At 44.0% G+C, this 16,027-nt stretch overlaps 1 protein-coding gene across 5 annotated transcripts in view; it reads right to left on the bottom strand.

Annotated features, from left to right (window-relative positions):
* LOC143301823 (eukaryotic translation initiation factor 4 gamma 3-like) overlaps positions 1–16,027 on the bottom strand; it is an 83,210-nt gene that overhangs the window by 15,452 nt on the left and 51,731 nt on the right. For all 5 annotated transcript variants that reach the window (XM_076616227.1, XM_076616224.1, XM_076616228.1 and 2 more), the window contains 4 exons: positions 8,311–8,510; positions 3,527–4,160; positions 2,843–2,970; positions 367–468 (listed from right to left, as the gene is read on the bottom strand). In XM_076616227.1, coding sequence (XP_076472342.1) covers positions 367–468; positions 2,843–2,970; positions 3,527–4,160; positions 8,311–8,510 — 1,064 coding nt within the window. The remainder of the gene's footprint in view (positions 1–366; positions 469–2,842; positions 2,971–3,526; positions 4,161–8,310; positions 8,511–16,027) is intronic.

Raw genomic sequence — 16,027 nt, 5'->3', positions numbered from 1 at the left:
CTGAACGCATGAAAGTTAACATATCAATATGCGAATGGCATTCAGCTATCACATCAGACAATGGCTAAACTTGAACAGGCAGCAAATGTGCAAACCTGGTTGCTTTGGCACGCTAACAAAGCCATGTACGGGCCCTTTTTTTTTCTTTTTTTTTTTTAAACCTGCACTTACAGGATCTAAAATATAGCTGAGACAGCTATCATATTCAATCCCCGAGAAGTTCAAACAAATGTACAAGAACAAAATGCTTCTCTGCAACTGTAATGTTAGCACTACATAAAATCTGCGGAAAATTACTAATCACACACGAACATCTGACCGTACTGCAGCAAGCAATCGGACATGACACTTTCACTCAACACTTACCCGCTGGAAGCTTTTGAAAAATCCTGGGGTGAAATCAGGAACACCAGTTACCCTGGCAGCCATCTGGGCCCTCTGGAAGTCTTCAGATTTGACAATTCTGGGCTGTTAAACACACACACACACACACACAAACCCGATTATCACCCTTCCATCCACCAGGATCATGTCACTGCTGTGCAAAAGTACTTTAGTACTGCAACAATTCCATCTCCATACTGACCCGAACATTACCTCACACAAAAGCCCTCACTTGCAGACCTGCCAACCCCTAAGCAGACTTCAGAGCAGTATTTTCATTTCTTGACAGTAACATAATATAACAGGGGTATTCGTGCTGTGCCTGGACAACGAGATGAAGGTTCTTATTTGTTTAGAAGGAAATGTGGTCTTCAACAGGCAAATAAGGGGTTGAGGTGGTTTATTCCTTTTCAGGAGACAATGGGACATGGGGCAAATCTGACCTGAACATGTACAACTTGGAGCACTCTCATCCTGAAGCAAAGACAACTTGAAGGAAACTAACCCTTCTCAAAGTGACAGAGGCTTTGAAAACAAAATTACTGGTCCACTGAGTGTTATAGCAGAACTGGCCACTTCAGAATGGAAATGTGAACTGGCCACTTCAGAATGGAAATGTAAACTGTGAACTGGCAACTTCAGAATGGAGATGTGATCAACAAAATATCAGACAAGCAGAACTCGCAGTCACAATGTCAAAGTTCACATGACACAACTCCAAAAGACCATGACAAAAAAAGGGACAAAACTACATCAAAACTACATCTAATGTAAAATTCACTCCCCTTTACTTACATTATACTGATTAAAACAAACTGTGATTATAAGCAACTAATAACTAATAGCACATAAAATAATAAATTATTTACTACTGATAATAATTTTTACTCTGCTAATAGCAATACTCAATTTCTAACTCTGTTACACACTTCAACTCTGCTACGCGTAACAGCGGCCGAGAGTAGCAGCACCAACACTTGAGCAATGGCAAACTAAATCATGACTGAAGAACCCAGTATTTATCATTATTATGACAGATGATAAAAGAATGGTGTGAAAAGGTCATATCAATGAAATGCGAGTGTGCAAGTAAGAATGACTGGGTGGAGGTGTTCTCCCTCCCTTTTTTTTTTGTTTTAGAGGGTGGGGTGAGAGGTGGGGAGAGGGGGGGGGGAAGGAGGGAAGGATGGAGGGCACATTGAGGGTGGGGGTTTGTCGACAACAACATAGAACAACCCCAGTTATATCTTTTGTTCATCATTACTACAACACTACACAGAAGTTTTTGTCAACTGAAAGTCGCCTGCTGGAATGTTAATCCGTCCACTAAAACCACCAACATCAGCATGTCATTTGATCACTGTTAACACATAGTTTACGGTAATATTTTTCATGCAATTAACCCTTCCTGGTCCTTATCATGACAGATGAACATCGGACACAGAAAGTAATATAGCAGCATGCCAAATGGCAGTTGAAGAAGTTGAAACTGTTACAATCTAAATATGTAAGGCATGAAATCTGATTTATTCATTTTTCGTTATCAACAGAAATACTCCAAATCAATCCAAATCACGCATTTTGTTTACCATCTGAAAACATGTTTTTAGCAAACCAAGGTTTTGTGCAGGGGTATGCATGAATGTTTCTCCTGGCATTTAACAGAGTGAATGTGCAAGCAAATGTGATTCAATTTTTTTTTTTTTTTTTTTTTTTTTCCTGACAGGATCATGGCTTTCCAGGTTGTATATTTCATGACAACTCCAAAGGCTTTTTGCACCGCAAGACAATTATCCCTCACTTCTGTACCAGCTCATTCTCTGTATCAATGTAGCAATCTTTAGCTTTCATTATTCATTTATCATTTTAATCGCTGCTTCATTTTTGCTATTTCAGAACAGCACTTTTAATGAGAGAGTAGCATTTTCAAACCGGGCGTAGCATGCCACTCTAAAATCACAGCAGCTGGCAAGTCTGCACTCTCATATTGCTGTACATGATAAAGTGTGGTGACAGTCATTGATAAAGACCATTAAGACAAGCGAAAACTAAAATTCAAAGCAAATCACACAAACACTGGTTATCAGTCTCCACCAAATGAACCTCCAGAAACCTGTGTATAACGTACTTAGACATGTTGCTTCAGGAAAGCTTACCCTCACATTCCCCTATCAGCAATGGTCTTCATTCGGTCATTCTCTCTTACTGGACATTCCTTCTTACTCTTGATAAATATTCTTGTTTCCTTCTCAAAATCAGCCCTCACATTGCTCTCAACATTTGAACATAAATCTCTTCTTCACTCAAGATCAGTCAACAAATATCAACACCAAACAAATTCACTGACACGTTTTAAAGACACACATGCAAACAGTCGCACAAAAAAACCCAACCCAACCCCTCCAGAAAAAAAAAAAAACTGTAAACAACTGTACTGAAGTGAGAAAAGAACACTCACGTCCACACATATCTCTGGCATGTGAGGTAAGGCAGGAGGCTTTCTGGACTCAGGATTGCCCTGCAGTTTCAGGAGGAACTCCCGGTCATACTGCTTCTTCCCCTCTGGGTTCAACGGGGACCACTGGCCTGAAGAGGAAAACAAGGTTCTTTTGTGTCAAACACACACTGAAGTAATAAAGAGAGTCTCTGTAGTCCTCCGATTCTATCACTGTCTCAGCTGCCTATCACATCTTATCACCCCATCCATCCCTGCACCTTCCCCTTCCAAACCCTGCTCTCCCCCACCCCCCAAGGTTCAGCAAAACATCAGCAGCAAGAAGGAACAACAGAAAGGAAAGCTGATGCTAAACAGTGTCTGCATTTTTACTTCCAAGCAGTGAATGAAACAGTCCCATTGCATGAACTGATCAAGCCCATTTCTGAAGTCTTGCTTTGTCGTGAGACACAGCAAATTGCTAACCAATGTCAGTAAATTCAATCCCTGGTTGTGCACCAAAAGACATGATGCACACACAAACAATAATCTCCACAGTCACAAGGAAACAAACAGCAAGACTGACGAGTTTCAAATAAAGAAGACACGGTTACAACAACGGTTAAATTTATTCTCTTATCATCATTCTGATCACTCTCAATACTCCTAGGATATCAAAGAACGAACAGCAGCACACAAACACCTTACCATCCTTGTAGTTCAAGCCCAGGCCACTGACTAATCTGGACTGGATGTCCACCAGATCAGACTCAGTCACCTCCCCATTCTCCTTCCCTTGCTCCTCTTCCTCAGGCTTGGCTTTCTCCTCCTCATTTTCCTCCTCCTCTGCTTTGGGAGATGGGGCCTCTGGGGACGGCTCTTTGACAACTTCTGCCGGGGGCTGGGCAGCGGGTTTGGCCGGGGAGTACATAGGGGGCTTGGCAGGGGACTGGGCCATAGGGGGTTTGGGCAACAGTGGTTCACGGATGGGGCTCGGCTCTTTGGGTTCTGGCACCGGCTCTGGTGCAGGCGGCTCCTCCACTTCAGCCTCTGGGGCACTAGCACTGGGCTCCTCAACAGCCACCGGTGCAGGAGTACTGGCCTCAGGTGCAGGGGTACTGGCCTCTGGTGGAGGGGTACTGGCCTCTGGTGCAGGTGTACTGGCCTCTGGTGCAGGCGTACTGACCTCTGGTGCAGGTGCACTGGCTGCTGCAGCCTGGGGCACCTCAGCAGCGGCAGCCTGGGAAGTTGTGGAGGGAGGGGGGCTAGTGCTGCTGGAGCTGGCCGGGGTGGCAGCCTTGGGCGACGTCTCTCTGGACGCCACAGCCTCCTGTTTAGGGGCCTGCCATGAGAAACACACGTCTAGTGACCGGTGTCTTTACCAGCTGATCAAACACAGCTTCTTGTAGTAATGGGTAAAAAGACAATGATCAAACACTGCTTCTTGTGGTCACAGGTAAACATATAATAAGACAAATAAGGCAAAGTATGAGAATGTGTATGGTAAAAATATGCACTACAATCAATATCGTTTTGTCTGTGCTGCTGTGGGGAAAGTGATTTTCAGACTCCCATCCTCACTTGAAAAGTGAAACACTGAGGAGTTGGGGTGGAGGAGGATGGAGGGGAGGAGGAAAGGGAAGGGGGACAGAGGACTGATCATGTACTTTCTTTCAAAGCTAACCATTCTCTTTAGGTCTGGACTGTTTCAATCATTTCTACTGGTTTTTTTCTTTAACTCAACATGTAAAGCTGCTCACAAAGAAAATAAGTAAATCTGCCATTCAGCAGAATGAAAATGGATGTGTGATTAGTTCCGATTTTCCCCAGATGATGAGATCTCTACAGAGCACTATCAGTTTGATAAAAGTACAATTGGCAGGAAATGAGTCATCAAAAGTGCTGAGGAGAGGAAAGATAAGATACTGCTTTTGAACCATTTTCTTCAGCTTTGCTCAGTTTTCAATAGATAAACCAGTAAGGTCATGTCATCTTTAAAATAAAATATAAAAAAATTATTAAAAAAAAAAAATGGAACAGGAAGGAGCCAATGGAGGTAAAAAGGCTGTGGATACTTTATTTCAGACAACAGGCATGCATAACACTACTGTGGATTTGAGAAATTAAGGCATGTATAAAAGAACTACAGATTGGGGAAATCACTAAATTTGTGTGGTAAAATAGCCCAGTGACAACCTTCAGCCCCCATCCACCCCCCCCAAAAGTGAAATCACTTTAGCTTCTTTCAATGAATCACTATCACTTGCTTCTCTTGTGTGAAACATACTACCCATTAAATTGATTTGTTCAGATCTTTTGCTATTCTGTAAAGTCAAGATCAAAGAATGTTTCAGTTCATTATCAGCAGATACAGCATAACCAGCATCCATTAGATCTTTTTCAATCAATCACCTTCCACTTGTGCACTGACTGTAACCTAATAAAGATCTTTACACACACACACACAAACCAGTGGTTGTCATTCAAAACGGCAGTAAATCCTGCCTTCTCTGTGAGATTTTTTGTTCACACTAGTTACAACACAAACTCTTAAGTCCCCTCTCTTTCCTAGTTCCACTTGTGCTCCAGTCATGTGGATAAAAAACAACAAAAAAACACCTGCTACATGTCCCATACACTTTCTTAGATACTCTCTAACAATACTCTAATATTACCAGATCTTTAAAAATAAAAATAAAAACTTGAAAGAATGTTTTTTTTTGTTTTGTTTTTTGTGTGTGTGCTGTGTATGCAATGGATATTCCAACAATTCTCTCATAATTAGACCTTTAAAATGAATAAACGAAGAAACTCTTGAGCTGTTGCATCTTTCATCCCTTTTTGGTATTGGATATTTTTTGTAATCTGCTGGTTTCTTGTATTACTATCTTGACATTCCAATGCATGTTTCTTTTTATCCACTTAATACAGCTGGAATAATCAAGGAAGTTGGCAATGAATCCTAGTTTTTTTTAAGTCAATTAAAAGTTTATGAATTTGTCATCTTTCATTAAAAATAATGTTTGACTATCAACACATTATTTTGCATCCATTTCTTGTGCTGTCTATCTCATGGATTTTCAAACAATACTCCAATAATCAGACCTTTAAAAAAGTAACTGAAGAGAGGCTTCTGCTTTGTATCCCTTACTTTTTCTAATAATTTGACTTTTAACAACAACAACAACAAAATAATCGAAGAACATTTGTGCAATGTATCCCATAGATTTTCTATTGATACTGATAATGAAACCTTTAAAAAAGTAACTGAAGGAATAGGTGCTGAAAAATCAATACCCTCATCTCTGCATTCATTGTATTTACTTTGTACGTGTGTCATGGGAGGGTGGGGGCTGGTTGAGTGTGTGCATGCATGCACACGCGTGTGTGTGCACGCGAGCGTGCGCATGTGCGCACACACATTTGTGTGTCTGTGTGAGTGTGTGTGTGTGCATGTTTTCTACTTTGGTTGGACCTGCTATGCTAGTGTGTGTGTGTGTTTGTGTGTGGGTATGGGTGATGTGTGTGTGTGTGTGTGTGTGTGTGTGTGTGTGTGTGGGGGGGTGGGGGTGCATGCACATGTGTGTATGCATCTGTGTGTGCATGCGTGCCTGTTCTGCAAAAAGAACCTGTCAGGAGGTTATTAGTTTTTTAGCTGGAGAAAAAGAGCTTGCGCATGTTGAACATCTTGTGTTGTGCGTGTACTGCACAAGAACAACATCTGTAGGAGGTTTGTAGTAATTCCCAACAGAAAGGGAGAGAGGGATGGAAGAGGTGAGGTGAGGAGAGGAGATGGAATGAAGGGAGGATTAAGAGAAAAGCACACACACACACACCCTCCCCAATGACCTACTTCCACTCCCACCTTGACAGGCCCACCATTCCCCCTTCAACACACACACCATCACACCAAAGGGGGGAGGTACACACTCACACTGAGGCAACTGAGGGACAGAGTGGGTCACTCAGTGGGGAAGTCAGGGTTACTTACAGAGGGTATCAGGTGTGGGAGATTGGAGTGGGAAAGGAAGGAACAGGGAAGACAGACTGGGGGTGGGGGGTGGGGGTGGGGGGGCGTGGAGGTAGGAATGGGAAGGAGTGGAGTGATAGTCACAGGGAGTGGAAGTGTTGGGAGGGAGGAAAGGAGAGAGGGGAAGTCTATTTTGAGACAAAACTGATGAGAATACAAACATGAAAGACAGAGGGAGAAAAGGGAAGGGGTGACACAGTCATAAAGAAGTTATAAGTAGGTGTGCTATCTCACACACACACGGCAATAACAACCACACACACGTACACAAAAACACTATCCCACCCCCTTCCTTCCCCACATGTCTACAAAAACAAAGAGAGAAACTCCCAAGCAACCTATCCCCCTCCCCACCCCCATCTCCCAGCTGCTGCTGTTGTAACTGGAGAGCAGAGGGTCGGGTTGGCACAGGCAGGTAAATCTGTGTACAGCACAGCCCCACTCCAATGCAGCAGCACACTGCCACTCCCCCCCCCCTCCCCCTCCACTCCAACCCCCCAAACTTGGACACGAGCCAAGTCCCTGCCACCTCTATGATTATCACGCCTTCCGACCACCTCCTCCATCATCTCCCTCTCATCTTCCAGCCCATTCTGTTTGGTGCATGATAATTTAGCCTGAAATGATAAAATTTTCTGTGTTCACTTTCAGTCTCTGCTCCGTGCTTGTTGGAACAGTGGGTTTGATTGACACGCTTGTACAGACTGCTGGGTCAGTGAGTCCTTTTCTCTTGATGTGTGTGGGGAGCGGGAGGGTTGAGGAGGGTGCGGGAAGGGGGGGGAAGCATTTACTCCACGTCGTTTTGTTGAATTTTGGGAGAAGGGGGCCTCATCTACAATGGAAGAAGTTAGTTCCAGCTTCAGTTCTGTACAACTAGAAGAACCGGTAAGTTAAAGGTCTAAGGATTTCATAACGTGTTTAGACTGTGCCATGCTCAGCACACCTGGTTTGTAGCGGGCCAGGAGTGTTTGCTGGCGACAGATACGGGGTTTGCATAAGTGATAAACCTGGCGGAGGTAAGGGGGTGGTAGGGGGTGTTACTTGTGTACGTAAAAACTTAGCGTGTATGATTATGAATGATGTGTGTACACCCTCTGTGTTGGACGGGAGATGGAATGGAGTAGTTTAGCTCTGCTGAAGGTGAAAACTGGCGCAGTAATGGGAGGGCATAGAAAAAATTATTTCACACACACACACGTCCCTCAAGACACGGAAAAAGCCAGAGGCAGGGGGAATAGGGGGTAGGTAAGGGTGAAACTGAATGGAAAAGGAGGAAGAGGGGAATAATTATGTTCGATGACTGGATAAGCTGGATGACAAAACGGATGATCTCAAACTAGGAGAGAAAGATAGAAGGTGAGTGTGACAGTGTTGAAAGTTAGAGACGCACTAGACAAACAGATAACCCAGATAAACCACAAAAAGTAGGTTAAAACGAAGAAAGGTGAACTCTCTCTCTTACCTCTGGCTGTGGATCGTAGAATGCGTCCATGTCGGAGCCCTCTTTGCTCTTCTTGTTCAGTTCCCGCTTGTTCTTCCTGCCCTTCTTGCCCCCATCCCTCTGGGGCTGGGGCTGCTGAGCCGGCTGGGGCGGCTTCTGAGTCTGCTGAGCCGGGGTTTGAGTCTGAGGGGCATTGGCCTTCGACACGGGCGGGGTGGTCTCTGAAGAATAACATTTCCTCACCATGACTGATCACAAATCGTCAAAAAAGTGGTAAAATTTGTCTCTTTTTTTCCCTCTCTCTCTTCTACTCCTACCGTGGTAGTTATCACATCACCGTCAATGCAACATTCACCGCACTGATTACATGGCTTCCAGAAAAGTGGGACCAGCTTCTACGATGACCGTTTTCAAGCACCATACTTCACACACGGCCCAGATGGGAAACACCGCCAACCACAAAACTCCATGGACAGACAGACCAGACGGTCAAAGCTGCTGACACACAAAACTCGCAACACACTAGTCCTGACCACCATTCCCCCCTTCTTCCCCCAACCACGTCCGACGTCTGCGTCGCAGCTGGGAGTGCACGAGGGAACGAGATCTCCACGTGAACTCTACCACTGGTGGTTAACCTCGTCCAATTTCACCACACACGGAGCTATCAGAGCCACGTAGAACGGAAGGAAAAATCGCCAAGGCGTGGTGGTGGTAGCACACAGACAGTCCAACACCAGTCGAGTCAAGCCCACTACGTGTGAAGCAGACCTGCCCGTGTACTTTCACTTACACAGCACCCCCGACACACACACTGTTCTCTCTCTCCCTCTTGTCTACTTGCCGGTACGACTGAAGAGGTCGACCGGCGAACTTTTCGGCCCAGAGTTTGTTCTACAACTTTTCAGCATATGGCGGACATGGCGAAAAATCTGGAACACTTCCACCCCAACACAAAACTCCACGTTACGTGTTCCCTCTAATCACGGCCCAGGGGGAGATGGGAAAGACGCAAAAAAAAAACTTTTTTCTCTCTCTCTCCCTCCGATGTTCCTCTTGTTCCTGGCTGTCTCCTCACACGCGCACAGTGCATGCTTCGGCAGGCCAGCTATGTGCGGGCCACCCTCCAATTGGCAAACAGCACGCGCCGCCAAGGTCAAGGCCGGGCACACGGGTTAGACAATACGCTATGTAACCCGTTTCGTGTAGCGGCGTTATTTTAGAGGGCAATGTGTTGGACTGACTCAAAGCTCGGTGAGGGACCATAATTTTTTTTTTCTTTGCTATTCGACTTGATAGCCAACCGCCGAAATATCCGAACAGACACTAACACAGACATCCGGAAAAACGGGCAGAAATTGGGCAACAAGGAACGGCCTCTCAAACGCCCGCCCGCTTAGTCACCCTACGTAAAAACCAACACAACACCTACAGTGGTTTATGTAGAGAACATGCACTTAACCACCCCCACCCCACCCCTCCACTTACACAACCACCCACTTTTTTCTCTTATCTTTTCTAAAACGAGATGACCCGACTATAACTAAAAATAACTTCTGTTGTACACGTAGTTAAGTAATCTTCGTTAATGAAATCGAACATGCGAACAATCCACGACCTAAAAACTTTTCTTGCATTTGAAGGGTTCTTTGGAACAATTAAATAAATAAAACGAAACCAAATTCTGGCTCATTTCTTATTTAATTTTGTTTCTTCTTTTAATACCCCACTTCTGCGTGCCAATATATGTCCGGATGACGTGTGTGCGTGTTTGTGTGCATGTGTGTGTGTGTGCGCGCGCGCGTTGTCAGTAAATCATTTAATACAAGTATGACCCCCACCCCCCAGCCAAACCCCTAGATGCGCTGGAAGCACGCACATCGTGACAAAATGCAGACGTCTCAACAAGATTAGTGACTTGCATTCAACAATTAAAAAAACACGCTGACCCATTACTCATCGACCCCACTAATCCAATACCACACACACACACCACCTGGCGCCACAGTCAGTCGAGATAATCCTTACCCCTCCATCCTGCGCGCGCACACACACACACACACACACACACACAGAGGAAACAACCAAATGAAACAAAAGACGCTGTGCGATCTGTCTGACCACATTTTGACACCGCGAGGTCAGGTTCCGCCCCAATTTACCAGAATGAAATTCATTTCATTCTTCTGCACGACACGATAACCTTCACGTGACTGCACTTGGTTGATGTGATGTGAAACGATTTTTAAATGACACCCACCCACTTCCCCACTCCTCCATACGCCCCCAAAAGTTTCTCAAATTCAAATTTCTTATTTCAGTACTTGTCCTTTTATTTAATCCCCACCCCCCTTCCCGTGACTATTTTCAAATTTTGAACCAGTAAGGTTTTCTCGAAAATAACACTCATTTTACCATGCAGTAACATTTCATCAAAAAAACACAAAACCAAAATTTACACTTTTCTTTCCCATATGTTAGACAAAAACTTTTTTCGATCATCACTGTTCGGTAAAAACATGTTCGCGCGAATGGAAGAGGAACGGGCGGATCTGAGGGAGGAGGAGGGGAGAGAGGGGCGAGAGGGCTGGTGGTGGTGGTGGAGGAAGGGAGAGTCGCAACTTGTGGTGTTGCCAATAACCTCGACGGTAAATGCGTTATTTTTTTTCTCTCGGTCTTTTTCCATCTCTCCGTGATACATCCCACAGCTATTTGAGTTGGGGATTTAACTTACGAACAAGACGAGGGGAAGAGAGAGGAGGGGAAGGAAGGGGGAAGGGAGAGAGAGAAAAGGAGGAAGAGAGCAGGTATTCTGACTGACAGCGGCGGCACCCCCCCCCCCCCCCCCCCGGTGCTATGACAGCATAGTGAAAACAAACATAACACAAATGCACACACTACAGCTCAGTGAGCGCCCGCGCCAATGACGCGCAGATTCTTCTTGTGACGCATGCTTTTGCTTCGTCGTGGATCCGCCAAGGGCTTATTGTTTATCTTGTCATCAAAAGACTAACTATAAAATAAAATAAAATAAAAATGGAGGGGGAGAGGAGTATTGAAAAGTCCTGTCCCCCGTCGATTTAAAAAAAACAACAAAAAAACCCAAAAACAACAACAAACAAAAATATTACTTTACACGAAAAATGGCGCGCTTTCTAATCACACAACGCTTCCAATACATGGAAGAGGTGGTTTCTTGTAAACGAGGATTAAATCACATTGTTTTTAAGTATACGGGCCCCTTTTTTGAAAACAAATGTTACATAGACTCCAAGAACAGCAACGGATCGACCACGCCACACGATCCATGGGGGGGGGGGGGGGGGAGTGCAAGCGTCAGCGCCGACCGTGATGAAAATGTATCGTGATTTAAATAAAAAAAAATAAATAAATAAAAAAGGGGGGGGGGGGGTGAAAAAGAGAAAGACGGAAAGGGAGGGAAGGTGAGAAAGAGAAGCGGAAAGGGAGAGAGGGTGAGGGGGAGACGGGAGGGAGAGATATTCAAAGATTCAAGATTCAAAACCTTTATTACTCAAGGATACTATTTTAGGCATTGCCTAGTCTTCAGAAATGGGAAGGGAGACGGTTTGAAACAGGACGAAACAATAGAATTGATGCACTGTCTACATGATCATGACCTGGAATATATGCCATGCAATTAATCTAATACAAAAGTATATGGATGCTCTTTGTCAAATCACAAACAGGAAGTGAAAAAATGAATCACACAGCGACACTAATCAGTCATGTCCAGATCAAGGATTTCCATTTTTAACAACTTTGTGTCTTTAAACGTACTCAAAGTATTCAGTAATTGTCTATTTTGTTAGCCGACACATCAAGACATTATCTGAATATCTGTCACCTTGTGCCATGTCAATCTGCTGGTCATCACACCGTGACGGGGAAAAGAAGGGGGAGAGTGGCTGTCAGACATGTCAGCGTGAAAAGCTTTCTGCATGTCAGCGTTGAGTCACTGGCACCGAATAGACCCGGAAGGGTTGGCCAAAATAAACCAGAGAGAGACGATTCACGTTCACTTGTCTTTCTCTCCCGGTTCTGTCTGTATGCTTTGACTCTTCCCCTGTCTGCTGATCTGTGACGGACACTAGGTGACACACAGTATTTTGCATTTGTTCTTTTTTGTCACAACAGATTTCTCTGTGTGAAATTCGGGCTCCTCTCCCCAGGGAGAGCGCGTCGCTACATTGAGAGCGCCACCCATTTTTTGTTTTGTTTTGTTTTGTTTTTGTTTTTCCTGCATGCAGGTTTTTTGTTTTTCCTATAGCACTGTAGTCTTCAGCTTGTGCAACATGGGGCTGACCAGTCGTCGTCAGTCTCCGGCAGAACGACGACTGTTTGGTCGCCTCTGCCTTCGATTTTGAAATAGGACAGCCTCACGTCTTGCAGCACTGTATTTAGCATGCTTTCCGATATCGATGGGAGTCCCTCAACAGGTATGTTGAGTTTAATCGTCACAAAAACGTTCATAATTAGTTAACTGCCGGAGATATCGGAACGTCTTATTGGCTGCCAATCAAGGGAAGCTACTTTGAGAGAGAGAGAGAGAGAGAGACAGCGACAGACACACAAAATAAGGGAGGCAATAGAAGACAAGTCACAGACACTGAGAAAGACAGAATGACAAAAAAGACAACGAGACAGCACCCCGCGCTCAGGTGGTGCGTTTCAAGTGTGTGACACACACACACACACACACACACACACAAATGCAAGCTGTCACTTGGTGATCAAGTTCATTCACCCCACCCCAGCCTGAAGCAAAGGAGTGATCCGGTCCGACACATGGTTCGTGGAGACCACGACCCCGGAACGACTCCTAAAAACTGTCACCTCACCAGCTGTTCTAATGACGTCACGCCCCTGCACTGAACTGAGATCAGCTGCTGAATGGAACGTTTTCAATTTGGGTGTGAAAAACAGTAGAACCTTCATGTGGGGAATAATCATTTTAAAAAAATAATAATAAAAAGGGTAAATTAAAAAAAAAAAAAATCAAACAACAGCAAAAAAAAAAAAAAAAAAAACCATTGTGCAAGGTTGGGGAAGTGGGTGGGCGAGGTTAACAATAGATTTATATCATTCATTGATCAAAATATTTCTTGCTCACCCGTAAAAAAAATTTGTTTTCTTTGATTGATTGTATGGTTTTCTTTGTTTTCAAAAAACTTTTCTTTGTCAGTGTTGTTGTTTTTGCTTTTTTTGTTTTTGGTGGTTGTTTTTTTTGGGGGGGTGTTGTTTTGCTTTTGTTCAACTTTGCACTGTTGCTACATAGTATTGGAATGAGACTGCATAACCTGGACAGTCCAGGTCAAATCAGATCGTGCAACTCTGATTCATACCTTTCAAATTTTTGCCCATTCATTCCGGTCTTTTCTATAACTTTTCCACTCATACATTTCACAATGAAAGTGGCTATTGCATGCTTAATGATTCCCACAGAAACAGACTTTTGAGGCAGATGGCAGACTAAACATTGTAAATCCAATGTCCAACAAGTTCATTCTTGTATACCCTTTGTATAATACTAACATGCATTAAAGCATTAAACCTGTTGATGGCACAGTCCAACAAGAATTTTCTTTTAATTGCGGACAAGAAATGGAACGTGTGCGCATGCGTGGCAAGAACATGTCGTTCTGAATTTGTCTGTGGCAAACATGATAAAATTCATGAAATTTGTGACTGGCAGTGGCAAACTGTGATGAACAGGCAAGCAGTTTGAAACTCCCAGCACACGTTTGGCAGATTTAAGCCCTGTAGTAAAAATTTTTTGAAGTTTGAAGAAGATTGACAGTAAAAAATGTGTTGACCCGAGTCGCAGCCATTTTTGTTTGATTCTGGCGACCATTTCCGGCAAGTCTTATGATTGTACTTCGAGTGAGTTCGACCAACATTCACCAATTCGGACCCTAGAGAAACTATATGGTGGTTTGTCTTCCATTTAATACCCCTCACAACTCTATCACGCAGTGGTGAGTGACTTTGCTTTTTGTATACTGTACAACATAAACAAACCGGCAGCTGTTGGTGGTAGTGGTGGTAGGAGAGGATCAGTAACTGGAAATGACACTTGCGATAAATGCAACAAGAAAACCTCCAAAAAAGACAGAGCAGTTCGATGCCAGCTATGTGATCAATGGTTCCATGCTGCGTGCGTTGGAATGGAAGAGGCACTGTATGAGGCAATCACAAAAGACAGCAACAAACCTCTGGCAACAATCCATTTCTACTGCCCCAAACCATGCAACAGCCTTGCAAGTAAATTTCTGCTGAACATGGTGAAGCTTGAAAATAAGGTGAATAACCTAAGGAGATAAAATAAATGAAAAGATGAACAAGATGGAAGTGGGCGACCTCCCACAAGGAATGAGAAATGCTGTGAAGAAAATAGCACGACCACAAGAGGATAAGGGGGAGAACGAGGCGATGATGTACGAGATAGCAAACGAAGCATCCAAGAAAGAGATGGCAGAGTTTCGTGACCGTACCAGAAGGGCTACCAACTTGGTAGTATTCAGACTTGAAGAAGATACATCCAAGGGGAAACATGGTCAAACAAAAGACAAGGAATCAGTGCATAAGATAACTGAAGAGATCAAGGGAATACACCAACCAACAGAGATCCGTCGCCTGGGAAAACTCTTCAGTAGTAAAGAGAAGGATGAGGCAACACGAGAGGAGAAAGAAGCTGGTGGTACCAAGAAGATAAGGCCTCTTCGACTGACCTTTGCCTCTGAGAACGCTCGTGATGAAACACTGAAAGCATTTCACAAGGCGAAGAAGCAGGTACAAGAACAGTCAGAAGAGAGAGATCCCAGGATTATCAGCAAAATCACTTAAAAGATTTGACCCCAAAGGAGAGAGAGGAGGAAGAGGCTCTTTACCAAGAACTCAAACAAAGGAGAGAGGATTAAAAAAACTCGGGGGACGACAATGCTCACTGGATTCGACGAGATGGCCAGGTTGTGAATATCGGGAAATACCCCGATCTGGCCCCAAGGCGAAACCCAGTGAAAAAGTCATAAACAGCAGACAGAGGAAAACTGTACATAGTTTTAAACAGAAGGATTCTTCATCTTCAAATTTTTCATCTTTTCAATCTGAGTTAAGAAACTTCACATGTATGTATTGTAACGTGGACGCAGTGACTAAAAAGAAAGCTGAGATTCGTGCAGTGGTTGAGATGCACCAGCCAGCAATCATAGGCATTACAGAACTGAGGCCCAAAAGGTCAAGATATGATCTTCAAGAGTGTGAACTCAACATCGAAGGCTATGAATTGTTTCATACTCTCGAACAAGATGGACGGGGGATATGCCTGTTGGTTTTGAAAGACTTGAAACCAGTGGTTTGTGACCGTGTAGACACTAGCACATTTAAAGAGGCATTGTTTGTTGAATGTACCACGGCAGACAACTCATCTCTACTTGTAGGACTTATCTACAGAAGCCCAAGCAGCAGCCATAAGAACACAAAGGAGCTAAATGCACTCCTGGGTAAAGCTACAGAGGCAGCTACTCAAGACCTACTTCTTATTGGTGACTTTTACTTTCCCAGCATTGATTGGAAACAAGAAATCAGTGAAGTAGGCCCAGATCAACCAGAACACTCTTTTTGAAAGCCACCCAGGATGCATTCCTTGTGCAACATCAAAAAGAACCTACAAGATACAGAGAAGGGGAAAAATCAAATGTGCTGGACTTAGTCTTTTCAG

The sequence above is a fragment of the Babylonia areolata genome, chromosome 28 (genome assembly GCF_041734735.1).
Source record: "Babylonia areolata isolate BAREFJ2019XMU chromosome 28, ASM4173473v1, whole genome shotgun sequence".
In the NCBI taxonomy this organism is placed as follows: Eukaryota; Metazoa; Mollusca; class Gastropoda; order Neogastropoda; family Buccinidae; genus Babylonia; species Babylonia areolata.
Note: the sequence above shows the minus strand (reverse complement) of the source record. Positions and strands in the feature narration are given on the sequence as shown.